Source organism: Diplodia corticola (genome assembly GCF_001883845.1).
Source record: "Diplodia corticola strain CBS 112549 chromosome Unknown scaffold13, whole genome shotgun sequence".
Classification (NCBI taxonomy): Eukaryota; Fungi; Ascomycota; class Dothideomycetes; order Botryosphaeriales; family Botryosphaeriaceae; genus Diplodia; species Diplodia corticola.
Window position 1 is genome coordinate 48,377 of NW_017971492.1, and position 24,566 is coordinate 72,942.

General features: G+C 59.8%; 7 protein-coding genes across 7 annotated transcripts; 3 read left to right on the top strand and 4 right to left on the bottom strand.

Annotated features, from left to right (window-relative positions):
• Nucleotides 1–234: 234 nt before the first annotated feature.
• BKCO1_1300022 (wd domain-containing protein) lies at nt 235–1,509 on the top strand (the record flags this gene model as incomplete). Its single annotated transcript, XM_020270902.1, has 7 exons — nt 235–237; nt 293–329; nt 381–644; nt 712–875; nt 936–1,029; nt 1,085–1,271; nt 1,326–1,509. The coding sequence occupies 7 exons, from the start codon at nt 235–237 to the stop codon at nt 1,507–1,509; spliced, it is 933 nt and encodes a 310-aa protein (XP_020132336.1).
• A 5,428-nt stretch (nt 1,510–6,937) lies between these two features.
• Nucleotides 6,938–7,387, bottom strand: BKCO1_1300023 (uncharacterized protein; the record flags this gene model as incomplete). Its single annotated transcript, XM_020270903.1, has 1 exon — nt 6,938–7,387. One exon carries the CDS (start codon nt 7,385–7,387, stop codon nt 6,938–6,940), a length of 450 nt encoding a protein of 149 aa, XP_020132335.1.
• Nucleotides 7,388–13,110: 5,723 nt separating this feature from the next.
• BKCO1_1300024 (lipoyltransferase and lipoate-protein ligase) lies at nt 13,111–14,506 on the bottom strand (the record flags this gene model as incomplete). The annotated part of the gene is made up of 3 exons (XM_020270904.1): nt 13,111–13,341; nt 13,462–13,572; nt 13,622–14,506. 3 exons carry the CDS (start codon nt 14,504–14,506, stop codon nt 13,111–13,113), a joined length of 1,227 nt encoding a protein of 408 aa, XP_020132401.1.
• Nucleotides 14,507–15,496: 990 nt separating this feature from the next.
• Nucleotides 15,497–17,048, bottom strand: BKCO1_1300025 (aspartic-type endopeptidase; the record flags this gene model as incomplete). The annotated part of the gene is made up of 2 exons (XM_020270905.1): nt 15,497–16,567; nt 16,629–17,048. 2 exons carry the CDS (start codon nt 17,046–17,048, stop codon nt 15,497–15,499), a joined length of 1,491 nt encoding a protein of 496 aa, XP_020132399.1.
• Nucleotides 17,049–18,425: 1,377 nt separating this feature from the next.
• On the top strand, nt 18,426–19,342 carry BKCO1_1300026 (sap domain containing protein; the record flags this gene model as incomplete). The annotated part of the gene is made up of 3 exons (XM_020270906.1): nt 18,426–18,656; nt 18,751–19,029; nt 19,100–19,342. The coding sequence occupies 3 exons, from the start codon at nt 18,426–18,428 to the stop codon at nt 19,340–19,342; spliced, it is 753 nt and encodes a 250-aa protein (XP_020132338.1).
• A 1,081-nt stretch (nt 19,343–20,423) lies between these two features.
• BKCO1_1300027 (vacuolar fusion protein) lies at nt 20,424–23,129 on the bottom strand (the record flags this gene model as incomplete). The annotated part of the gene is made up of 4 exons (XM_020270907.1): nt 20,424–21,353; nt 21,406–22,743; nt 22,796–22,889; nt 22,936–23,129. 4 exons carry the CDS (start codon nt 23,127–23,129, stop codon nt 20,424–20,426), a joined length of 2,556 nt encoding a protein of 851 aa, XP_020132337.1.
• Nucleotides 23,130–23,394: 265 nt separating this feature from the next.
• Nucleotides 23,395–24,505, top strand: BKCO1_1300028 (methionyl-trna formyltransferase; the record flags this gene model as incomplete). The annotated part of the gene is made up of 2 exons (XM_020270908.1): nt 23,395–23,608; nt 23,658–24,505. 2 exons carry the CDS (start codon nt 23,395–23,397, stop codon nt 24,503–24,505), a joined length of 1,062 nt encoding a protein of 353 aa, XP_020132388.1.
• Between the last annotated feature and the right edge of the window lie 61 nt (nt 24,506–24,566).

A 24,566-nucleotide genomic window follows, 5' to 3' on the forward strand; every position in this document is an offset into this window, starting at 1 on the left:
TTGCCAGTGCGCACCGAGATTTTTGTACAGCTATGTGTATTGAGAGTCATCATGAGCAATTGGACAAGTGAATGCGCCGATGCCGCGGCGCGGGTGTGCGAGAGGGCGAGAGGGCAAGAGCGTCACGTTTCGTGCTCCCCGCTATGACATCGTCGAGCTCAAAACGCGTCTCCCGCCATACGCGAGACACCCCGCTACTGTGACCACCCACCCGTGCACACGACTCCCGCAGTCATGGTGTGTCCCGTCCTCTCTGCTCTGGAACCATGCGAACTGACCGACTCCCCTGCAGTCGAAACAATACCTCACCCTCCACACGGTCGACGACGGTACCGTCTTCCTCGCCGCACCTAGCATCTCCCAGCGCTAACCTCTCGCAGCCCATCCTACCGACATCTTTGCCATTGCTCCCACCAAAACTGGCCTGCTGTCCGCCTCTGGCTCCTCGAGCATCCGCGTCTATTCCACCACCGAGCCCGAGTTCCCGCTGACTCAAACCATACAAGACGCACATAAAATCGGCTGCCACCACATAGCAACCTCTGCAAATGGCCAAAAGGCTGCAAGCGCTGGGTTTGGTGGTGAGGTGAAGCTCTGGGCCTTGGCTGAAGATGGCAGCTGGACGGCCGAGGGCTCTATTGTGGGTTTGTGCTCTCCTTCCAACACCTCCCTGGGCCCTCTTGTGCGTACGCTGACACGGCTTGAACATAGACGGAAGCAAAGCTGGCGAAGTCTGGGCCATCTCGCTAAGTGAGGACGGCACGTATCTTGCAAGCACAACGCATGACGGACGCATCAATGTTTGGCAGACGTCCTCGAGAGAAAAGATCAGAGAATTCGAGACAAAGGGTAGCTTCGGAAACTGCATCCACCTCGTACGCCTTGGGTTGCCCTATGTGCCGTTCCTTTCTTGTGTGCTGACTGGATACTCACAGAGCGTCGACGGCCGCTTCACTGCGTCTGGCCACGAGAACGGAAGCATATATGTCTTCAACAACGAGACTGGTCGCCTGCTGCATTCGCTACCTGGTGTGCTAACGATGATGTTCGAAATGTCAATGGCACGTTGCTGACTACGTCACAGGTCTGATCAAGCCAATTAGGGCCCTGGCCTTCTCCCCGGGATGCAAGCTATTGGCTGCTGCTGGTGATGCTCGAACAATCGCATTGTACGATGTCAGCTCAGGAGAGCAGGTGGCAAACCTCTCAGGCCATGCTGCCTGGATCATGAGTCTTGACTGGAATGACACGGGCGAATACTTGCTCACTGGGTGGGTCTTTTTCAAGATTCGTTTGTTGCAGCATGAACTCACGATTTTGTGTAGGTCTTTCGATGGGAAGGCCAAAATATGGTCGATAGAGACCAAGACGTGCGTGGCTACCCATTCTGAGTCAGATAAGACATTGTGGTCGGTCAAGTGGTTGCCAAAGACTCACCGCGCTGAAATGTTTGCCGTTGCTGGTGCCGGCAAGAGCATCTCCTTCTACAGGGAAGCCAGTGGCAGCTGAGCATACCTTACTGCAACTTTCGCAGTCAGAGATATGCAGATACGGCCAGAGCACCATTCATATGGTACTTAAGAATATGGAGAACAGGGCCTTTAAGCTCCCAAAAAAATAAAAATCTTGTTAATATCGTCATTCTCGGCTGGGCGAGACATACATAGCGCTGAAAACCGAGGAGGCGCTGGCTGAACGGAGATGAATTCCAATTGATACCTGTGTGCTCTTATATGGCGCTTTCGCGTATAGTCATTACAGTTCTTGTAGCTAGCTCCGCATGTGGAAAGCAGCTTATGGTCAAAGCAAAGGAAGCCCACACAAGAGAAATACCCAAGTTCTTACCACTAGTTGCTACTACAAAGAAATTGTCTGTTAACACATAGCATCTCATCCGAAGATTCACACATACTAACAGACAGATCGGGGTATTGCTATGCGTAGGATGACCCGATCCAGACCTTGCTCCCCAGCTCAGATGAATTCACCCACAAGACATTGAATTCAGAACTACATGTGCCGGAGAAAACTTATATCTATGCAACCTAGGCTTGCATCAGGGAGCCGTCTGGACACGTGCATATTCCTGTCACAGTGTCAGTTCGCAGCCATGCGACACCAGATTCGCAGTGGTAACGATCTAGTTGTCAAGCCAGCATTAATCTCCTTCGACTTCCTTGCCGGTGGTCTAGGGAACCCTTGGCTAAAGAGAGCGGGGTCTTTCTGCGACATCTCCGACACCGCATTCGACGCATGCTTCGAATGTGTAACAAAATGATTCACGTAGATGCCAGATCGAAGAAACGAATTGACGGGTGAGCTTTCAAGATCGTCTTGACCTCAAACGGAGCCCACGGCCGCGAGTCCAAGGAAAAGGGTCCGATCACTTTTTCGTAGCAAGTCTGTACCTAGTCGTGTGAAAGGAGCAATATGAGACGCCGGGATGGAGCTAAGAATATAGTCGACGCGCCGTTTATCACGACTCCCGGTGGAGAGCCGAAACGGATGTCGCCTCCATGATGGTCCCACAGTTGTGATGGAATGACGGGATGGAGGAGCGCCAGGCAACGACATATTGCGGGCTCACATTCGTCCGCCTCTGCGTTAGCGCCGACGGTCCCAGCTGGCCTTATCAAAACACTGGCAGTCTCGTACGTCACTACTACTATCACTGATAAGGCATTTTCGGCACAGTGCAGAATACCACAAACCCCAGATGCTGAACTCGGCCAAGAAATCCCTGAATGCATAGACCAGTCTCCGCTCAAAGCTGGAGATGAGTAGGTATGTGCATTTCAACTTTTCGTTGTTGAGAACATGTGAGAGGGAGCGTAGCCTCGTTGCTAAGCTGGCTCAGTATTGATGATTCTGAAACGGATTCGCGTGCAATTACAAAAGTGGGGACATCAAGTTAGACGCTCATATTGACGTAGATATACGTAGGGGGCACGGAAACGAAAGAGGAGCATGCCGTCCCCTAATCGGAATAGCAAAGGATATGGCTCCGTTAGGCCGAGCATGCTCGTTTCTTGGACATCTACTGGCCATGTGAGATCATCAAACACCTGCGCCGTCAAGATAAGGGGTTTTATTGGGAACGGGAAGCGTACTTGGCTATGGCTTTTGCAGTATATTCGCCGTTCCATCGGGAGTATCCGCCTTAGCGTGCCCACATTTCGCTTCCAGGGTCCAGAGGAGCGCAGGTCTGCAAGATAACGGCATATCGGGTCCGAAGCAGGAACAGGCACGACACGCGTAATTTGTCCCGACAAGGGACGGAACGGGCTGCGACGCCGTGGTGCAGACCCCGTGCACCGAACTCGGCGTCTTGCCGTCGCCGAATCCTACATACTCAAGCAGCACTGTGGGCTCCAAAGACACGCAGCTTGTTTTGTCCCACTGCTCCTCCGTTGCTGGGTCGGCTGTCACTGCAGCTAGCAGGGCAGATCTCTATGGATCCTGCGGGAGCGAGTGCTAGCCTCTGGAGCATCAAAGCACGATCGCGCGCATCTGAGCACCTTTGCTCCAGAGCTTGCCGCACGTGGACGGGCGGCTGACTCATGCTGGGAGCGCGTGGCATCCCTAGTATCCGCGATTGGGCGTTGATGTCGTGGCCGCAGTCTCTACTGTATTCTCAGGGTAGCGCTATTGCTTTGCGCGCCTCGAGGGCTGGCGTCCTTCGTGCGAGACGCTCCACGCACGACGGACTACTAGCGTGCCAGAGACGTGGATCAAGTCGAATCCGACCAGAGGACGCTAATCTACGACTTACGAGGGGAAGATCAAAAGAGACTGAGATTGCGGTGTGTAAGAGAAAGGGACACACCATGGTGCAGCGAGGCACGGGTGCGCCATGTCGAGGAACGCTACAGCGCAGGAAGCGATCCACCAAGGTACATGCGGATGCTCAGGCAGGGCTGAACGCAGGGCCATCGAATCCCCCGCAAGATGTCGTGGCCGGCGACGGTCCAGACTCGACGATCGATCTGTCCGACATCGAGTCGGTCGTACACGGACGCGGGCCTACGATGTGTGGTGTGCTGACAGCAATTACGTGATGCATGGGCTCTGCGCCTCCGTTGCGGTCCCTGAGGGAGTCTGGCTAGAAGCACGCGAAGCTCCCACTGACGTGTTTGTGGAGAGATGACGATATTCAAAGGGCGCATGGCGTCGAAAATTCCGGACCAGCGCACAGAGAGGGGCGCCGAGCATAGGAGAAAACATAAAAAGAATGGAGCAGCGAGAGGGCTAGGCCCGGGCAATGCGTCGTCGCTCGACCAGCTGTGAGCAGTGAGAAAGTCCTCCGAGGCAAGCCGAGACTTCTGGAAGCAGCATCACCGGCGCCACATCGACAGCGTTCCCGCCGCACGGCCCGGGGAAGGCCCTTCAGATGCCGCATACGCGCAGGCGTGCGAGCAGAGTAGTGATCGGGGAAGTGTTGTACAATTTTTTTTTTTCACGGGTGGCCATGGCGCTCTGACCGGTCACGCCAGCGCCGCCTCGAAGCCTATACGTGTACCATTACCCGTGCTCCGGGGAAGCGGGCGGGCGGGCAGAGCAGCATGTCCTGCGAAATATGAATCAGGCACCGTGGAGTGAGATTGTGGAGAGAGGGCGCCTCCATCTCAGGGGGATCTCCCAGGTACCGGTGAAGACGCTGGCGAGCGATGCCCAAGGGCGTGCGCGAAGAACACGGCTGTGTGCGACTCGTCCTGCGGGCTCGCTCGTCGGCGCAGAAGCGTACAGTCGAGGCCGCAATGCTGGGGCGCGGCCAGGGGCGGGCGGAGCAGGGCAGACGTCGCGGGTTGCGGCAGGCAGGGTGGCAGGCTTGATTATTGCGCGGCGAGGCGGGTGCTGGCGCTGCTGTGTTTCTGAGCGTTTCCGGGGCCCTTGGGCGGTGTGTGCCTCGACGCAGAGGCCGAGAGGTAGGACGTCCCGGGGTTGCACAAGGGTTTTGTGAAATGTGCAGTGGGAGCGGTGGGGCGTGTTGGGCGTTTGTTCAGCAAGGACAGCGCGTGCTCCCGTGCCCTGCAACTTATGTAATCCCCACAGGCAGTGTAGGGCTAATGTCGGGGAAGCGGTGAGGAACGCGGCGGGCGGCAGCACTGGTTCCAGAACGGCGGGCGCTTGCGAGGAACGCTCCACTTCTGCGATGCTGGGCTGGTGTTGAGTGCTGAGAGCGACATCGGGGAGCTCGCTGGCGTGCCACGGTGCCGTGCCGATCGCAGATCTGCTGGAGATTTGAGCCTCTCCCTTCACGCCTTCGCGCTGCCGCCAGCATGCCGGCGCGGGCAGGAGAGCAGCGCGACATGCGACATGGCGCTGGCCGCACCCGGCGGTGGTGAAGCCTGAGCTCTCTCCTGCAGCTGCGACTCGGGACGGGCGCGGGCCAGTCCGGGAGGCGGGACGCCGGGCGGCGGGCAGCGGGCGGCGGGCTCGGGGCTTGGGGTCGCCGGGGCAGCAGCACGCGTCCCGACGGAGGGGAGGGGCGGCGAGATGAAACGCGCACCGTGGTGGAGGAGGTGGTGGGTGATGGGTGCCCGGTGGGTGGTGGGTGGTGGGTGGTGTGAGCTCGGGTGCTGCCAGGCCCGCCGCAGTGGGAGTTGGCCTTGGTGCTGCTTGGTGCTGCTGCTTGGTCGCGCCGGCCCGCTTCCACCACCTTCAGCTCTGGGCCGCCCCTTTTGTGGGGTCTGCCGCGATCCTCGATGTGCGCGCGGTGGGGACGCGGCGGGCGCCGGCCTGACGTCGACTGGCTGGGTGTGCAGTCATCAGTCACCGGACTGCCGTCCAGCTGCCGTCCAGCTGCCCTCCACCACCGCGTCGACGCGTGCTGCTCGCTCTTGTCGCCGCTTATCTCAGGCCAATCGCTGCTGCCCGCTTCTCGCGCAACCCCCTCGCGCTGCCGCAGCCCACCACCACCACCACCATCACCACCCTGCTGATGATGATGATGATGATGATGTGCCGATGTGGGGGACGGGGCTCCATCGCGCTTGACCCCTCGCCATCGCGCGCCTTGGCGTCGGCCGCTACTCCGGGCGGGCCTGATGAGGCTTCCCCCGCTGGGGACTCCGCTTTCATCGTAGACTGTGCGTCGCGCAGCCCGGCCTCAGGCACAGTGCCGAGGTCAGATGAGTGGCTGCCATGGCTGCCATGGCTGCCAGGTACCCACCAAGGGTCACAAACTGCCTGCTTCACGCCACCCTCACGTTGCCATGGCCAGAGCCAGAGCAGTCACCCGAGATGCAAACTTTGGGACCGTCTTTGACGTGTTCTGATCGTTTTCATTCAGCGGCCCTCAGCCCGCTGTGCGCCTACATACAGCCATGCGCTGTATAGCGCGCTCCGGCACGTCTTTGCCGGAGAGGTGGAGAAGAGAGAAGTTTACCGACGACATGGACAAGCGCTGCAAATGATTCCCCAGACCCAGCCCGTCCCATGCATCCCAAGCACCGGTCCCAATGTTCAGCATCACACCTGCACCTTGCTAATCCCAAAGCAAACCGCCGCAGCCATACCCAAGCAAATATGTGACTCCAGTTCCAACTGCATCGACAGTCCAGAAGCGTAGACAGAAAGGAAATGCTTTTTTGATCACACAGCGCACGCCCCCACATCCGCCCGGCGCGCAAGAAAGGAAAGTCCCCATGAAGAAGCAGAAAGGGTCGAAGCGCCTTCAGTGTTTCGATTTTTGCGCCGTGCCATTCCGTCGCCGAACCGGGGTTTGAATGCCAGAAGTCGAGATTATGCCGTTAAAATGCGTAAGGATGCAATGCGTTACTCCGATTCGACGCATGCCGAGTGCGAAATGTGTTGTTCGTAAAGGAAAATAGCCCTTGCTCTTTTGTGTTTTTTTTTTTGGCATGCCTGAGAAGACATGTAAAGCTTGGACGGGGTATATTATCCTCCATCGATGAGGCAGCTTCGGTAAAGCCGTCTAGGCCGACTGCTTCCGTCTCCGGATATCACGGACCTGGTCGAAGGCATGGGCGTAGCTCCTCAGCTCGCTGGCAGCCTGAGCGGAAAGTCCTTGGGTGGCAGAGGCAGCCATGGACGTCAATGATGTCTGGGATGACGAGGGCGTAAGGCTACGCTTCGACGAGTCGCTGGCAGTGGACGAAGTCGAGGGCGAAGATGCGTGCGAGAAGTACTGTTGCCTGGGCGAGTAGAGGTTGGGGCTGGAGGGTGCCGAGGTGGTGGTCTTGTAGGCGGAGAAGTAGAAGCCGGGAGCGGAGCTGCCAGTCGACGAGGCATACGACGAGGCAGCGGAGGTGTATTCGGCGGCCTTGTCCAGGTCGGCCAGGCGGCAGGCCTGCGAGCAGTAGGCACCGTGCTCGATCTGCTTATCGCAGGTGAGGCAGAAGTCGTGGGACCACTCGGCAGCCATTGTGAAGGCGGGTGTGTGGATTTGGTGTGGATTGGAGCTCTTGGTGGGGAGCAGAGGAAACGAGGCCGGCAGAGTGGTGTCGACGAGGGCGAGGGGGGGAGGTTAAATGGAGGTGACGTGTGGCAGTGGATGAGTCAACCGGGGTGGAGATGGTGTGCTCAGCTAGAGACCGAAGATAATGTTCGCGATGGCAGCGCAGGATTGCCTCATGGAAAGCGCGGGTTGAGCGGAGGGGGGAGCGGCGCTCTTGTATGAGGATGGCAGGCAGCTGGCTGTGCGGCTTCGAGGCCTGGTCGACGAATCAAGGACGCGGGCACGGCGGGCGTGCCTCTTTCGCTCGCTGCAGGTGTGCACACCCATTCGGCGCTGTGCAGAAGCAGGGACTCGCAAGCAGTTAGGCGCATTAGGCCTGCATAGCGGGATAGTGGTTGTGTCTGCTGACAGGGGGGCCCGCACTACGGAAGGATTGAGCGAAAAAAGCGCTTTTGCCGCAGCGCACCCTGCTCCGCCCGGCCAGGTCGTGCCTGACGCTGGAGCCAGTCAGCGCCCGCCGTGTCACGGCGCTGCTGAGCCCGTGGACTTGGCTCTGACAGAGCTGCGACGCGCTGCGCACGCCCGTGCCCACTGCGCCCTCGCTCGCCGGCCACGACTTTGCAGCCGCCGCCCCACCAGCTGCTCTCTCATCTCACGGCCCAGCGTTGTTGCGTGCGCGCTGCTGACTGTACCCAGTGTCGCCCACGCCCGTCCCACGTCCGTCCCACGCCCGTCACACGCCCTCACCACCGCCCGTGACGCTGCTGCGAACGCAGGGGCGCCTGCTCAGCCCTGCCTCAGCCCGCCAGAGGGAATGCCGCCTGGTCAGGCGCTCGTGAGACGCTTGGAATGCTGCCGCCAAACGCGCCCCAGGCCTACGCCGCACCCCATCTCCAGCCGCGCGAGCTTATCTCGAGCCCTTCTGGATGGAGCATAGACGGCGAGCGGGCGCCGGGAGCCATGCTCAAGCGCCCGCGTGTGTCGCTCTGCTGCTGCTCCGCCGTCACGCTAGCCCGCTTCGAATGCTGCACCCACCCGAACGGGGATCGAGAGAGGTGTTTGGCGCCCTGGCCTTCCACGTCGAAGAGCTCGCTGGATCGTGCCGCAGTGCCAGCACCCGCTGCGAACCGTCGCCATGCTCCCGCGAAGAACAGTGCCCAAGGCAGCCGCTCAACCGCCGCCGCCGCCGCCGCCGCCGCCGCCCTCCTGCCACACCTGGACGCCGCAAGCCCAGCGTCTCCGCCGTGCGATAGGTCTTTTTGTCGGCCAAATCTACGCCGGATCGGCAGCGTCCAGTGGCAGAGGTGGTGGGCATGTGCAGCAATTTCGGGACATGCAGCACACCCAGTGCAGAACAGGCCCAGGCACGTCCTGGCGCCAGCCTCTCAGGTTGACGCGCAGCTGGTGTATTGGATCATCAGCCAACAAGGTGCGGGCGTCGCGCTGGGATGGCACAGGCTCTATCCGCCTGTCGAAACCCCCCCACGCTAGACCCCCATGAGGCACCGGAATGGTGGATCGCTGCAGTCCTCCACGCGCTCCATCATAATGAGCCTTTCGTGAGCCGTGCACTTATCGCCTTCAGCATTCCTGAGGTTGACTTCTTCAGCTTAGTGGCGTTGCCCTGCTTGTTGCCCGGTGTCCTTGCATGTTGGGGAGGGGGGCAGGTGATGCCTCACGCGGCAGGCAAATCAACGCTCAGAACAACCCCGGCTGGCCTCTCACACAGTGGCTGAGCGGCCTGGGTCTGCCTTGTCGTGCCCCACGCCCGCGGCAGTTGGCGAGCGGCGAAACAAGGACTGGCGTGATTGCCCGGTCTCTGGAGCTTGAAGAAATTGCAGCGATCGGCGCCAGGCGCTCCTTGATCCAGAGTGCCAGAGCAGCCCGTGAGGCTTGCCCGTGTGGCTTCGTCGTGCGGCACCGTTGTTGCGGCAGCATCCATGGCTGTTGTCGTTGCTGTCGCAAGATCATGCAGGCCGGCAGCAGTGGAGGCGGCCTCCCAGGGGCGACGCACGGCAGAACAGGCTGGGCATAGCGGATGTTTCGATAGCAGAGCGCTTGCTGGGTATATGAGGAGGCCGGCAGATCTCCATAATTTGATATACTTTTGCTCAGATCTCCTAGCGCCACACGACAGCAGGTCGAAAGCTAGCGACGGAGCATACCCGAGGCGTGGCTTGGACGCCAAGTGCGCGTGCTCTGGAGCAGCCAGAATGCAGCGTGCTTGGAACAAAACGACCGTCGCGATGTGCTTTATCTCGCTTCTCTCTCCGGCCGGACGACATGCTTCCTGTGTGACCCGAAGCACGTCCCATGTTGGCACGGCCACGGCGCCGTCGACAGTTGCCGTGCCGTGACGCAGAGCGGCGGCGGCCGCGAACAAGCGCAGCAGAGAAATGGCACAGTCGTTGCTGTCAATGGCGCAACGCGGATGGCCCACAGCAGCGCGAGGCCGGGGCGTGCAGCGCAGTCGGCCGGCTTCTTGGCCTTTCCATGAAATGCAAACAGCATGCGAAACGCCCCTCTGCGGTGCGACGCGGCCAAAGCATGCTGTTCGAACGCAGCGAGCGCGTGCGTCAGTGGTGGCACAGGGATGCACGGCTTCTCCACACTTTCTCCCACCTAGCCGCGCCTATCCGGCTGCCCCAGCCGGCACGATGCGGAGAAGCCCTGGGTAGGTTCGTCGACGCTGCCATTGACTCGCGCGCGGGCGTCCCTGCAGCAGCACCGCACCCGACCCCTTTTTTCTCCCGGACGATTGTGATGCGCATCGCGGCCGTCGTCGAGGCCGCTGACGCCGGAGCCCATCATCGTCATCGTCATCACCGATGGCGCGCATGCAGGCGCGCTCGCTTGCATCTGCAGCATGGAGCCACAGCCCCCCCCTGTGCAACGGGCCTTGCCCGGTCCGTTCACGCCCTCCGCGCGCTGCTGCCACACTGCTGCTGCTGCTACGGGCGCGGTGGCAGGGGGCGCCGAGGATCGTGCTGACGGCACGAAAATATGGGGTGCATGTCGAACCAGCCTCTGGCGAGCCGCCGCCGAGCGCTCCCCTCCGATCATTCCACCGGTCGGAAGACAGCAGCACGCAGCACAGCTGGGGCCCAGCCGCCGGGCTCCGTCCGACGCCAGGCTCAACGAAACGGGTCGGGCGAGCGTCCGTCGGTCGTCGGCGCAAGCAGCCTGCTCCGCGTGCAGTTGCAGGAGTCAGACCACGCTTGCTCGAGCGCTCCACCCGCCGAGCGCTGGGCCAATCCCCAGGCCGATCAACGGGGCGAATGTTGGGGGAACTGCGTGCTGGGAGAGGGGCAAAATGTGGAGCAGGCCGCCAGGTCCTTGCAGTCGATCGCATGGAAGGGGGCGCTGGGCCTATCCACGGTAGAAGCAGCCACCACTAGGTATACTGCTGCCAGCCTGCGCTGCTGCTGCGCCCGCTCGCCGCCGCTTCGCCCCGCGCCGACTCGTCCCTTCTTGCAGTTTTTTTTTTATAGTCTTTTTCTTGGCTTTCTCTGTCCTGCTGCTCGTTCCTGCCCCGGGCTTCCCGCAACCGTTCCCGCACGCCACCGCCTCAACGACTCTGTCCCTGACACACCCTCTCGGCGCAGCTTACGCAGTCGGGCTTGCGCGCGCGCGCCAAACCGAGATCGTGGCGGAGCCAGTCGAGAGGCTTTTCAACACCAACAGGGACGCCAGCCACTGCAGTCCCCATTCGTCGGCAGCCGGGGGTGGCAGTTGCCGGGAGTGGCTCCGGAGAACGGGAACCGCATGTATGTATGGTCCTTGGCTGGCGTTGCATCTCGAACACGACAAGCAACATCGCCCAGCCGGCCACCCTGGCCAATTCGTGGCCTGCAGGACGACGGACGACGGGTGCGTCAACTTTTTGCCGCCGGCGTGGGTGGGCTCGGCCGCTGGCGCTGTTGTATGTATGTACAGGAGCTTTTCAAGCCTATCGGCAGCTTGAAGAATATGACAGGGTGAAAATTTTTCTGCGGAGAGACGCGGCCGTGGTTGTGTCGTGCGGCCCGGCACGGGCGACATTGATGTGCCGGGAGCGCCCAAAAAGAGGAGAGCCGTTGCGGCCTCTTGTGGCTGCTGTGTTCTGGACCATTGGGGGCCCACGGCAACAGACGTCAGGCCCCCGTGTTTGCCTTCCACTACCACCCGCCCCCACGGCGGCGTGGATCCAGCCTGTCCCACGATCGAGAATCGGACGGATTTCCCTCCTCCTTCCCGATAGCTCAACCTTCCCTTCCTGGTCGTCGTTCTGTTGATGTATGATGCAGCTTCGCGTACCATGCGGATCTTCGTCGGCGGAGTGATATGTCGGCGTTACTTGCTCATGGCAGCAGCAGTGATTCCTGAGGCACGCGGATCTGATCCACGCCACTGGCTTACCCGCATGATTGCCCTCGTCGTCGATGACGATCCGATGCCGGGCCCCGTCTGCCTTGTAGCTCGGCCTGTGTCCGACTCCACTTCTCTGAAACTGGCACAACCGCACGTCCTTGTGTTAGGCCGGGACACTCGGCGGCATGGCCGCTTCCAAAACCCCAACCACGTGGACGAATGGTGTCTGGATGGTGATCTATCGCATTGCTCGAGCTGTACGGACGGGGCACCGGAAAACAATGAGAGGGCGGGTTCTCGTCTCTCCACGCCGAGGAAACAGCCAGAGCACCAATGGGAAGAGCATGCAGAAAAACTCTTCCTTGCCGTCTCGTCTCCTGTTGGCCGGGTGAGATTTCCACGCTCGCACAAACGGCTAACAGGGCGGACGTCAACATGCAGCTGGTGGGCTGAAGATCCGCTCCTGCTCGTGCAACCAGGAGCTTCGTTTCCGGGGAAGATGGACACCATGATGTTCGACGGACTGTCTATCATCAGGCCTAACTCGCATCATCGTGCAGCCTTTGTAGGACGGGACGCCTTCGAATGCAGCCATCGGACGGTGGCGAGGCGAGGGAGCCAAAGTTTGCGCGTCCTGGAAGGGTAGAGGAAAAAGCCCTCAGCTCATACGTCGGTCTGACTGTGCTAAAGGGCAGGCACTGTAGTTTGCGCAGAGGAACGGAAAGGCCCAGAAGTTCACACTATTGCGTGAACGCCGATCTCAAAGGCCCGACTGCATCACGGCACCGGGAGGGCCAGTTGTGACTTAACCGTCATTGATGGCGTGTCGCATTCATGAGGCAGGACTTTCCGCAACAGCGAATCACGCGTTGCTCAGAGTCTTGAGGACAGCCCGGAGGCGGAGCATGCTACTGCATGTATGCCCATTCTCATCGATCAACAAGAGCTATTTCTGAAAAGACCTATCAACAAAGAGCCGGTGGACAGTACGTGGGTCGCCGGTAGGGCCCCCTGACCAGGAAAGACTGAAGTGCGCGGCCTGATGCAGGAGTGGAACGAGCAGTGTGCTCATCACGCCGGGGCGAATTCCCGGGGCTCCAGTGTTTGTGTTACGTTACCACTTCAGCGCTCGACGGCAGAGCTTGTAAGAAGGCAGAGATGTAGTTGCCGGCTTCGTTGTTACTGCAAGGTCCACATTGACCCTGACGTCGATGAATCCACGTAGCGGCACCAGCACGAACAAGGTTTCAGCACGGGCATGGGCTGCTACAGTTAGTCAAGGAGCGCTATAGCACAGAATAAAAGCCAGAGCGATGTATTTGGGCCCACGAAAGCGTCCTTCATTGGCTCTGTGGACTTGGTAATGTCTTGCCCAGCCAATCCGCAACAATGTTGACGTGTGCATCGTTCTTGCCGCTAATTTCCTGGAGCAACGGCCTCCAGTCGCCAATTTCGTGGAGCTTGAGCCCGTGGAGGACGCTTTGCGCAGCAGTGGATGCACGTGACGTGAGGCCCAGGGTCACGGATGCTTCGTGGATGGCCCCACCGTGGACGCTCAGGATCACGTTGGTCTAGAACATGGGTTAGCGCTCATGACACTTCATCCGCTGGGATGAAAACTGTGACAGCAAAAAAAAAAAAAAGCGGGCTCAGAACGGAACGGCTCCGTCACTGCGAATGGGGAGACGTACCGACGGGGGAAGCCCAGCAGGGCGTGCGCTCGGGGCCGCATCTGGAACTTGGTCTTGAGCAGGCACAGAGAAGGTGAATTTCGGCGTTTGGAGATATGTCCAGTCAAGAGTCTGGCCGGGCGTTAGCACAGGACAAGCATAAGTGGAGTCTGAAACGCACCTTCATTTCGTCGCAGCCTTGCCGCAGCTCCGGGAGTTGAAGCTGCTCGTCCCCAAGCTCAATGGCCGCCGGGCCGACGGAAGGAACGCCGTACATGGCGCTGAACTCGTCGTGGACCGCGCTGACAAAGGGTTCGTGTGCAATGCCGATGTTGCTGACGGGTGAGCTGACACTCTCGACGCCGAAGCCCTTGATGTAGGGCTTTGCCGGCGAACGCAGGTACTGGGGGATGATTGCCAGGTTGGGCGACGAGAGCAAGCATGTGCCGTGGTGCAGCGCCCTTCCGCGGACAAGCTTGTAGGCCGAGCCGGAGACCTTCAGCGGGCGCGGGCCGGCGGCGGCGTCGGTGGTGAAGGGCGTGCGGTGCGTGTCGTCGGCGGCGACGGCGGCGGCGCGCTCGCCCTGGTCCAGCACAATGTCGTGGCGCTCGTTGACTCTGGCTCTCTCGATGCCCAGCCGTCTCAAGGCACGCACCACCATCTCGGCATGCTTGTCGCGGGTGAAGGCGGCGGGCGGCGAGATGACGGACCAGTTGAGGTTGCCCTCGTCGTGGAAGACGGCTCCGCCGCCAGAGCGACGGCGCACCAGCTCGACGGCGCCGCCGCGCAGCAGGCCCAGATTGACCTCGAGCCACGGGTTCTGGTTGCGGCCGACGACGATGCACGGGCGGTTGGCGTACAGGAAGAGCACGACCGAATCGTGCGCCGACTTCTGCAGCAGGTAGTGTTCGATGGACAGGTTGACGTACGGGTCCCGCGACCGCGACACGAACGCGTGCACACGTGCGCCCGGGCGCTGCAGCCGGTCAGCCAGCGAGCCAAAACATCGCGAGGACCTCGCCGGGAGCAGGGCTGCGCAGCGGCGCGGGATGGCGGGCAGGAGCATCGAGGAGGGAAAAGGGAGGAGTTTTCCTTTCGCCAACCGCCGAATCTGCGAAGAGGCAAGCCACACCACCGCCCTCGGCCTCGCCACAGTCCAACGTTGAAATAAACGTGCAAAGACATTTTCCCCCTCCGGCTTGTACTGACGCATCCGGTAACCTGACCGATCTCTTCGAGCCGCGTGCGCCACTGAATCGCAGGGAACCTTATTCACACGTCGCCCAAACACCCTTCCTGGCTTGTCGCATCATTGGCAACAGAGAGAACCGTGTCAAGCGAAGCAGCGCCACTTCTTCACCACCGCCGCAAGGAAACACGCTTGCCGCGTTTCTTCCAATGACCAAATCCCCATCCATTCGTCCAGCCTGTGCCCTTGAACAGATTCCGTTTCGAGTCTTGCCCATGTCAAAGATGAAACTGTGGGGGCTGTTCTCGTTCCATACTGGATTCTCGCGGAACTTTGCTCCATCCGCAGTATGTATTGGACGAGTGCTCGCAGTGCCATACCATGAATGCTTGTGGACACTGTTGGTTGAGGCTCGCTGTGAACTGAGCTCGCGTCGTTTGACACAACGCTGACCAAAAGCCTTGGGAGCCCTCGCCGAGTACTAGAGGTTAAACATGGCCCGTCAATGCCAGACTCTCTTTGTACCCCAAGGCAACTCCAGACGTGATGTGCTCAGGGAATCCAGGAGGATGGGCAGATAGGCGCGATTGATCGACTAGTAAACAATATACTCGATACTGCTTGATCAGACAACGATCCCTGCGTGCCAACGGCGCCCTGGCTGGGCATGCGGCAACAGCCGCAGCATTACCCTGAAAGGCAATTCCCCAAAGCTTGACAGCTTGCGGCGATGGCGACAGAAGATACCCGTAATAAAACCTTGTATTCTATTAAACTAAACTGTACAACGAAATGCACCATTTCTGGACCACCTTTTTGCGGATGGTAGAGATTCGCTGGAGAGCTGTTAGAATTTGCCATGCTCATCTAGAACACAACCGCGAGATAAAGCACGGCAATGAGTAGCGGCAGTGCACCTGCTCTGGTGTTCATCCCAAGCCCTTCTTTCACAACGGGCGCCGATGCAGCAGAAGATTGCGTTGTAGTCGAAGCTGCAGCTGTGGCGGAGCCGGAACTGGACGCTGATTCTGACCCCGAACCCTCCAAGGGGCCCCCAGCCGTAGTCGGAACCGCGCTGGAAGAGCTTTTTGCACTCGAGCTGGTGGATGCAGTAGAGGTCGGACTGGCTGAAGTTTCGGCTAGAGAGGAGCCACTGGCCTTCGTGCCAAACCCGATTCGGGACTTGTCATAGTCGAAAACGGTATATACGTTCTTCAGGAACACGGCGCCAACCAGCCATTGCTTCTCTCCAAAAGTCCGGCGACCAACAATGTTGCTTTGGCAGTCGCTTCCACCTACATTGCTGCCCACATAGTCCTTGGCCGAGATGTTGTAGGCAATGTCGCCGAAACTGAGTTGCAAGGGCTTGGTGGTGCTGCAGGGTACGGTGAAAATCTCGCCATTTTGTGACGACTGTGGAATAAGCTTGTGCAAAGCGGCAGCATCATCGCCAGGGATGAGTATGTAAGAGGTGCCGGTGTCGATGATGGCGGTTCTGTCGGTCAGGCCAGCTGATGTGCCATCGAAAGCAGCGTCGGCGACTGGAATCTCCCAGAAGCCGCGGTCGTTTTCAAGGGTGCTGGTCCACGCGAGATCGCCATCATAGCGGTCTGGGTTGGGGGCACCAAAGTTGAGCTCCCCATCGTTGAGATCATCGGAGCTGCGCGAGAGATGTATTCCGTACAGTTTGGCTGGAATGAGAGAGGCTTCGGCAAGGGCGTCCATGATAGTGCCGTCCGTGACGTCATTGGCTGTTTTGTCGGCCCGACCCAGTCCGAGAATGCCATCAATGGGATACGAGGAAAACTCGGATGACGCATACCCGGCAAGACCGAACGTCAGGTCTACGGAAAAATTGGAGATATGGACCTCGTCGGATGCAAGGGTGCCATTGACGTTGCCAGTGCCATAGGCAATGGAGAAGGTGTTGTCAGTGGACTGGGAACGATTGGTCAGCAACTGGCAGGTGCATGCTGATAGACAGATAAGAGGTGCCCACCTTGAGCGAGCTGGAGTCGGCGGAGCCAAGAGTGTTGTGCTTGGCGCATGAGTCGGTAGTGCACTCGGACCCCATAACCCACGTATTGGCAGCGCCGGAGTCCAGGAGAAGATGGTACTCGTTGTCGCTGCTTCCAAACCTCAGGGTGGAGAAATAGGAGAAGTCATTGCCGCCCGTGTCCACGGCAACGCTGTCCGTCTGGGTGGGCTCGGCGGCGGTGACGATGCTGAACTGGTTGTCACGCCGGACACGGGTGCGGCGGATGGGCACGGCGAGGGAGTCGAGGGAGTGGGCATCAGCGGCGGGCTCGCGGCGGGCACGCAAGGGGCTCGCGTCGAAGGCGTACGGGTAGAAGGCGGTGGCCAGCGGCAAGGCGGAAAGGACAGCAGTCCAGCTTGCGAGGAAGTGGGAAGGGACCATGGCGGATCGCTAGCAGATCTGGAGAGAACGAGGGAGCATCGGCACCGAGTGCAACGCACTTAAGCAGACCCGGTGGAGGAGTCGCGAAAGACACACAAAGGCGAGGCTGGAGGCGACTGTTTCCGGGGCAGAACGAGCGGCTGCGAGCGGTGCGGCCGGGCTCAAAGCGCAGACTGCCGCTTTTTGAATGCTGAGGACACGCGGCGGGCGGAAAAGTCTGCAGCCACCGGGGGTTTAGAGGCAGGAGAAGTGGAGGGACGGACGTCACTTGGGCGTCGAGGGCCGCCTCCCGTCCACGAGGGACCTCAGCCGGCGCGGGTTGTCTGGCGCAGCGGACACGGCGATCTACAGGCACGCGGGCTGCTGCGAGGCGATGGGTGCGCGCCTTGGCCGCTGACTAAGGCGCGGCGTGCCCCCCCATTTGCGAATTGCTGCAGCAGTGAAACGCCCCAGGCCCAAGAACGCACGCCATTCGGCCCTCGACTCGTCAGCATGCCGCGGAGCCTACATACACGACCGGCGCTGCGCTTACTGCGTACCATCCGCACGACATGCGTCTGGCCCGCAGTCCCAGAGTAGCGCAGTCCATGCGCAACGGCTGGCGACGATCGCTCGCGAAAGGAGAAATGGCGCGCCCACGTCCGGGGGCCCCTATCGCCATGGCCGTCAACGCGCGCGCTATCGAATATTGAACGCACAGCCAGAGCGCGGTCGCACGTCGAGAGTCGATGAGCCTGCGACGCTGCTCAGGCGAGGCGCTGTGGCGCTAGCAGGGCGCGAGGGGAGCCGGCGGGCGGCGCCATGGGGGGGGAGCGGGCGCGGGCGGAGGCGGCAGTCGCGACGGGCGAGCAATGGCGGAGAAGGCATCGCGGGGCTGGGCTCATGGCGAGATGTCGGGTGAGGCAAAGGCGCGGTGGGTGGAGGCATGGTGCGCAGCTGGTGCGCAGCTGGTGCGATCAACCGTCGCGCATGCGGGGAGACTGACCGGCGACGGACGGCGATTCGCAGCGGCGGCGGGCGGTGTAGGCGGGTTGCGTCCAGAAAGCGGGGCACTGGCCACCGGCTGCCCAGAGCTCCTTCTCCCGCCGTCCGTGAGCTCTCAACAAGCTGTGCCTGGCAGCTTACGCCTCACGCCCGCATTCCTACCGCCAGATAAGCGTGCCGGGAAGGGAAGGCTTCGTGGATGTGCGGCCGTCGTATAAATGGTGCCTCCCGCCCAACTGTCGGGGCCGTCGCTCCGACTCCTCAACAACGACCACCTATCTCTCAACAGCATCATCACTCGCGAGTCATTGCTGCTCCCGCTCGTCCTCTTATTCCTGCCGCCTGGACCCTCTGGACCCTCTAGACCCTCGTCCGCATCTCCCGCCTGCCATCATGTCTGCCAGCAGAGCTTCGTCCATGCGCGCCCTCAAATTCCTGTCCGCACACAGCCGCCAGGTCGTCCGCAGCCGCCAGGTCCGCGGTCTGCACATGACCGGCCCCGCGACCTTCCCGTCTCCCCTGCTCACCGCCGAGCGTCCCGCCATCAACCTGCCCAGGGATGTCGCTGGCCTTCGCGCGGAATGTGCCCGGAGGCAGCTTCCCACGGCCGGATCCAAGTCTGAGGTAAGCCACCCCTCCCCTCCCCTCCCGTACCACCACACCAGACAAGCCCCATGCCATTCGGCCATGCACGCCAGCCGCTAACGCACTCCTACAGCTTACCGAGCGTCTGACCGCTGCTTCGTTGCAGGCACGTGGCTTCAGCTCCGCCATCGAGAACAGCAAGCGGCCGGCCGCGGATGGCCCCGCTGCAGCTTCCGCTCAGCCGACCCGCCACTTCAACACCAGCCGCTCTCTGAAGACCGTCAACGACAGCTCTACGATTGACTTTGCCTATCTGCCCGAGAGCAACGTCGAGGCCGAAGCGTTCAATATTCGCGTGCCATTGGTCAGTTTCAACAGTCCTCGCGCCCAGACTATTGAGGAAGTCGAATCTGTAAGCCACTGCACCCCTGGTCCGGGTCCGGGTCCGGGTCCGGAATGATGCTGACGTGATTGCTCTGCAGCCCGAGCCCATGCGTCCGGTCATCAGCACTGTCTCTGCTGACACGACGTACTTCCATGCTCCTTCTGCTCTGGCGGACGTCGTGGACAATTCTGCGATTGACTTCCAAGGCCTTGCCAGTGCCGCTACCTCGGCTGCATCCAAAAGCGTTGCCCAGACCGAGAGTACCATCAAGAGGGTCTGGAATGGTTTCCTAGACGACCTTCTCCCCTCTAAGCCGGCCGGTCTCGCTGCGAGTCGTTAGGAGGTGCGCGGCGATCAGGCTGTGTTGGCGCCGCAGGGCCCTGACACCAGAGTAGAGTATATTTCCTAAGCGAAACGAAACCATAGACTGCACCGTGCTTGTTTCGGCGGGATGTTTTGTTTAGTGTCGCTCGTTCAATACCGACCATATTGTGCACGATCAATCCATTCGCTTTCTTTCAGTGCTTGGCACAGGACACTACAGGAGCAGATACGTCATGGACGATGAAGTCCAGAATGGCACGCTGCAAATGGCCGAATAGCACTTGCAAATTTGCTGGCTCACAAGGAAACGCTCAATTGCTTTATGATGCTAGAGTGGCTAGTCTAAACCGCTGTGCTGATGATCCTCAGCTTTCCGAACATTGCCGAATGAGGCAACGCGATTATTCGCCAAAGTTCAAATGTCCCTTCATCACCTTGCTGCTGTTGCTGCCCATGTAGTTCTAGTCCTGATATACGGGAAAGCTCAGTCGTCTGTTCGCTGCCCGGCATCAACACCAGGCTTGTCAGCTTATCTCCGATCTCCGATCCCCAGATCTGCCTCACGACCGAGACTAATTCATGAACTGCATACCTTTCAACAGCAACATGTGACACAAACAGCACAGTAATTCGCAAAATCAGTAACTATTCTGTGCCCCGCGCAGGACGCTACCCCACGGTTACAGGACAGATGCAAGCATCAAAGCAAGCACTTGCCAAGCTCAACAGCCACTCTTGGCATCCAATTGACGGACCTCAGGAAGCGGGAGGAGAAGCTAGTAATACTGCAGGGAGAAAGAAATCTATCTCGTTTCATCGGCAAGAAAGCCACACAAAGGCGAAGGGAAGAAAAAAAAAAATGCTCGCGAGCGTGAAACCGCTAACTCGCAAGTCCATAAACTAAGTGTTCACCCAGGTTTATTGTCCACTGAAGGATTCTACCACCTGGCTACAAAAAGGTCCATGTCAAGGACGTTGCGCAAGCGCAAAGCCGTCTTACCATCATTACTGTTCCCAGCCAGTCACGCTTGACTCACAGATCCCCGCTCTAGATCCCTAAACCCGTTTCATGGTCCAAAGGCAAGGCTGTACTCTACCTATCGGCTCAAACTCAGGAGCCCCTCGACGTATTTCCTCGCATCAATACCCACACCCTCAGCTAGACCACGTGGACCCCACCCAGCTGCTGCGCCTCCTGTGGCCACCGCGCTGCCACCGCCTCCTAGACCGAGCCGCCAAAGGCTGCTGCCACTGCCGCTAGCTCCGCCGCCATGCCTGATGTTCCGAACATTAGGCGGACCCGCTTCGCGTGAGCGTCGTATGAGGAGAGCCTCGCGGAGCGTGGCCGTAAGGAGATTTCGCGATTCCGTTACCTTGTGATTGATTGGGAGTTTCTTGGATATAGCCTCCTCCTCTTCAGACTCGTGCCTGGAGGTTGACGGGGAGAGATGCTTTAAGGAGGACGCTGATGTTTTCCCTGATAGATGTCTCCCCTCTGAGGCAGGAATAGCTGGTGAAGTGGGAATTACCATATCGTCTGGCAAAGATTTGGATGGCGGAAGGCGCATCCAAACAAGCCACCAACCACGGCTGGTTTTGGCTGTGCGCTCAATATCGCTGGGTGCCCGGCGGGCGCTTCCGAGTGTGGCAAGAATCTGTGAATGAACATTCAATGCCTCGACACGGGTCCAGCAAGGCCCATTCACCGTGCCGTTAGGCATACTGAGCCCTTCAGCCCCGGCTGTTCCTGGCTCGGGGATATTTGGAATGCTGCTGTGGACAGTCAAGTGAATTGGATCGTAGATAAGATCGTAGATGGGCTGTGGGTTTGGTCCTGATCCGCCTGCAGTAGTGGAGTATGGGTTTGATGATGCCGCAATGCGTGCGGCAACACGATTAGGCGAGGTACTAGTAGTCAGAGGCTTGTGCAAAGGAGCCAAATAACTGTGGAGATGGCGATAGAATGCAGGATAAGAGAGGGTTGCCGTGCGGGACTCGAAAAGCATTGTTGTAATGAATGGACGATGCTGTTGTAAGTGTTAGCCATTGCCGATATCGCTTTCATTTGCTTTCACCTACAACATAGATCACAATACGCAGCCTTTCGTACTGAGGCTGCGGCTGTGATACTGTATCCTCTGATGACTGCTCACCATCTGATTGCTCTTTCTGTTTTAGAAGCTTGACATGCAAAGTCCGTAGTAGTGTGCGGCTTTCCCAGCTGGTGCCGGGATTGCCTTCTTCTTCAGTGCCTGCATCGTTGTCCTCATGCATGATGACCTCTTCAAGCCCCCCCTGGAGACCAATGAGGAAGTGGCCGTTGGTTTCTCGCCTGATTTGAGCCTTCACGGCTTCTCCAGTAGGGTCAACATCAGGCTGGGGGTCTACGTGGCGCAAGGATGCCTGATGTGTCTTTTCCAGATCTTCTTCAGCCTGGCCCTTGATGCTCTGTCCCGACAACCGCTGTTCGGGCTTCGGACGGATCCCACCCCAGGAAGTACTGTAACCCCAGGTCAAATACTTCATCCAAGTGTCACCATCAGACCTCTCCCGCTCGTTTACAGTCTGCTCTTGGTCCTGATTGGCTTCTGCGGCACTAGAGGCCTGGTCAAGGGATTGCTCTACTGCTGTGACGATGGGGCGCGGGATTCCGGGCGGTAGGGAACTGGAAGTTCTCGGAGGAGTCCCTTTCGTGCTCTTCTGAGAAGGTGTACGTTTGTGTGACTCTAATCGATTGATCGGCTTGCTCGTCCGTTCGCGACGCCTTCGTCTTCGGCGATCAGAGTGTGGGTTTTCTTTGACACCATAGGCATGATCGCCATACGTATACAGTGATTGCATCCAGTCCGAAATGGCGCACAGCGAAGAGCGCGATACAGCGCCTACGCCGGAGAAAATCACACCGTCAGCTGGCTCTGGACTGCGACCAGCACCCATCCATGGCTCCTCTTCATCGGCAGGCACGAGCGACTGATTTTGACGGCTGGCGGGGTGCGGCTCGCCAAAGCGACAGACGACCATGTCCACCATGCCGTCGGTCCTGTTTGTGAAGTCCTCAAAAACCTCTCTCTCGCCACTCCCCCACTCTTCCTCGCCCACCCCCATGCCCAGCTCTCCGCCAGCAGCAAGCTTCATTGCAGGGTAGATATCGGAAGCCGGATTTCCATGCAGCAAAACATCCCAGTCCTTGGAGAAGCGCGCCCAGAATCGCTCCAGAGTGCTGCAGAATTTCTGGCGGGGCAAGCGCACGTATAGATCAGCAAGTGAGGGACCATGATGCAGGCGAAATATGGAGTGCGCACGCAGCAGCTGGCGCAAAAGGAGCTCGGGAGGAGCGACTTCGCGCGCCGAGTATTCGATTGCCGGCTGGTCATCAGAGGAGCTCGGGGCGACAGGGAGACGGGTCAGGTCGATCGACTATGTGGGGGTTAGAGCGGAGCGCGTGCTGCAACAAAGGGCGCGACATTACAGCCAGGACCCACCAGTCCTTCTCGAGCTCATGCATGACAATGCGCGACTTTTCGGTGTCGACATGGTCTACGGGCTCGCCGTCGGAGAAGCTCCTGGACGCGATCAGACAGAGGCGACGGGGATTGGCAGCGTTGGTACCTGGCGAAATCAACCATTCCCTGGGCCAGGCCGATCTGGCGCAGGCGCTCATTCTCGTCGTCGTCATGGTGGCGAGCGGCTTTGTTCGCGTGGTAGAAGACCAGCTGGTCGCGAAAGGCATCGTCGTTGGCGGACAGGGCGGGACAGAAGATGGCAAGGAAGGCCAGCTGGGCGGGGACAACCCTGGCGGCCATCGAGGGCAGACGGGGAGGAGGAGCAGCAGGCAGAGCTTGGTGGTTGCGTCACGCAGCCGGGGGTGCGACGGGGCGCTGTGGCACTGCGAGGGCGTCACGCAGCAGGCCAGGGCGAGGTGGAGGAGGGCAGAGAAGAGGCCATGGGGCAGGCCAGCGGCGCAGGCAGAGAGAGCTAAAGAAGCGGTTTGGAAAGCAGCTGCAGCTTCCCTACCTGCACGCCGATCGCCGCAGCGTAGCCGAGCCCACCCTCAACACCACCGCCGCCATGATCGTCCGCCGCTGCGCTCGCCGCTCCTTCGCCGCCGCCGCGCCCCCGCCCAAGCTGCGCCTGCTCTTTTGCGGCTCCGACGACTTCAGCATCCACGCCCTGCGCGCCCTGCACCGCGAACACGTGAGCAACCCGCGCCTCATCGACACTCTCGACGTCGTCCATCGGCCCGGCAAGCGCACCGGCCGCGGCCTGAAGCAGATCCGCCAAGGTGTGCCCCGGGACGCGTTGTACCGCCGTTGCAGAGCTCACATCCTCAGTCCCCATCAAGGCCGCCGCCGACGAGCTCGCGCTTCCCGCCCATGAGATCGATACTTTCACCGGCTGGGTCCCCCCCGCGCCTTTTGACTTGGTTGTCGCCGTGTCCTTCGGTCTTCTTGTGCCGCCGCGCATCTTGAAACAGGCCACATATGGCGGCCTGAATGTCCACCCCTCCATGCTGCCTGATCTCTACGGCCCTGCGCCCATCCACCATGCCCTGCTACGAGGAGACGCGAAGACGGGCGTTAGCATCCAAACCCTGCATCCCAAGCATTTTGACCAAGGCGTCGTGCTGTCCCAGACTCCTTCCCCCGGCATTGCAATCCCCGAAGTCGCCACCTGCACTCCCCAGCGCCTCATCGATCATCTGGGCCCAATTGGAGGCGCCATGCTAGTCCAGGTCCTCCGAGAGCGCGCTTTCATCCCTCCCTTGAAGAGCGCGGCTTCAGAATCCACGGCTGAGCCCCGCCATGCTTCGAAGATTACAAAAGAGCATAGCCATGTAGACTTTCATACTTGGCCCGCCGATCGCATCGTGCGCACGCTGCGGGTAGTGGGCCAGTTATGGGACACTGCTCTTTACTCAGAGATTCTGCCCGAAGCAGGCTCTCCTAAGAGGATCGTCATCCATGCGGCGAGAATTGACACGGGTGCGCCGGCAGAGGCGCATCCACCGGGCACGTGGTGGGCCGACAACAAGCGTCAGCCAGTACCCGCCATTGGCACCGTCACCTGCGATGGCAAAGTGATATACATAGAATCTTGTACTATAGAGGGCTCCCGCAAGGGAGAAGGTACTCGGTTGCTATCCCAGGCGCTGGCTCGCACATCTGGTCCAGGTAGATAGAAACATTCACGTTCCCAGTGCAGCGTTATCGTACATGTCCGATGCTGGGAGGTCTCGCCGT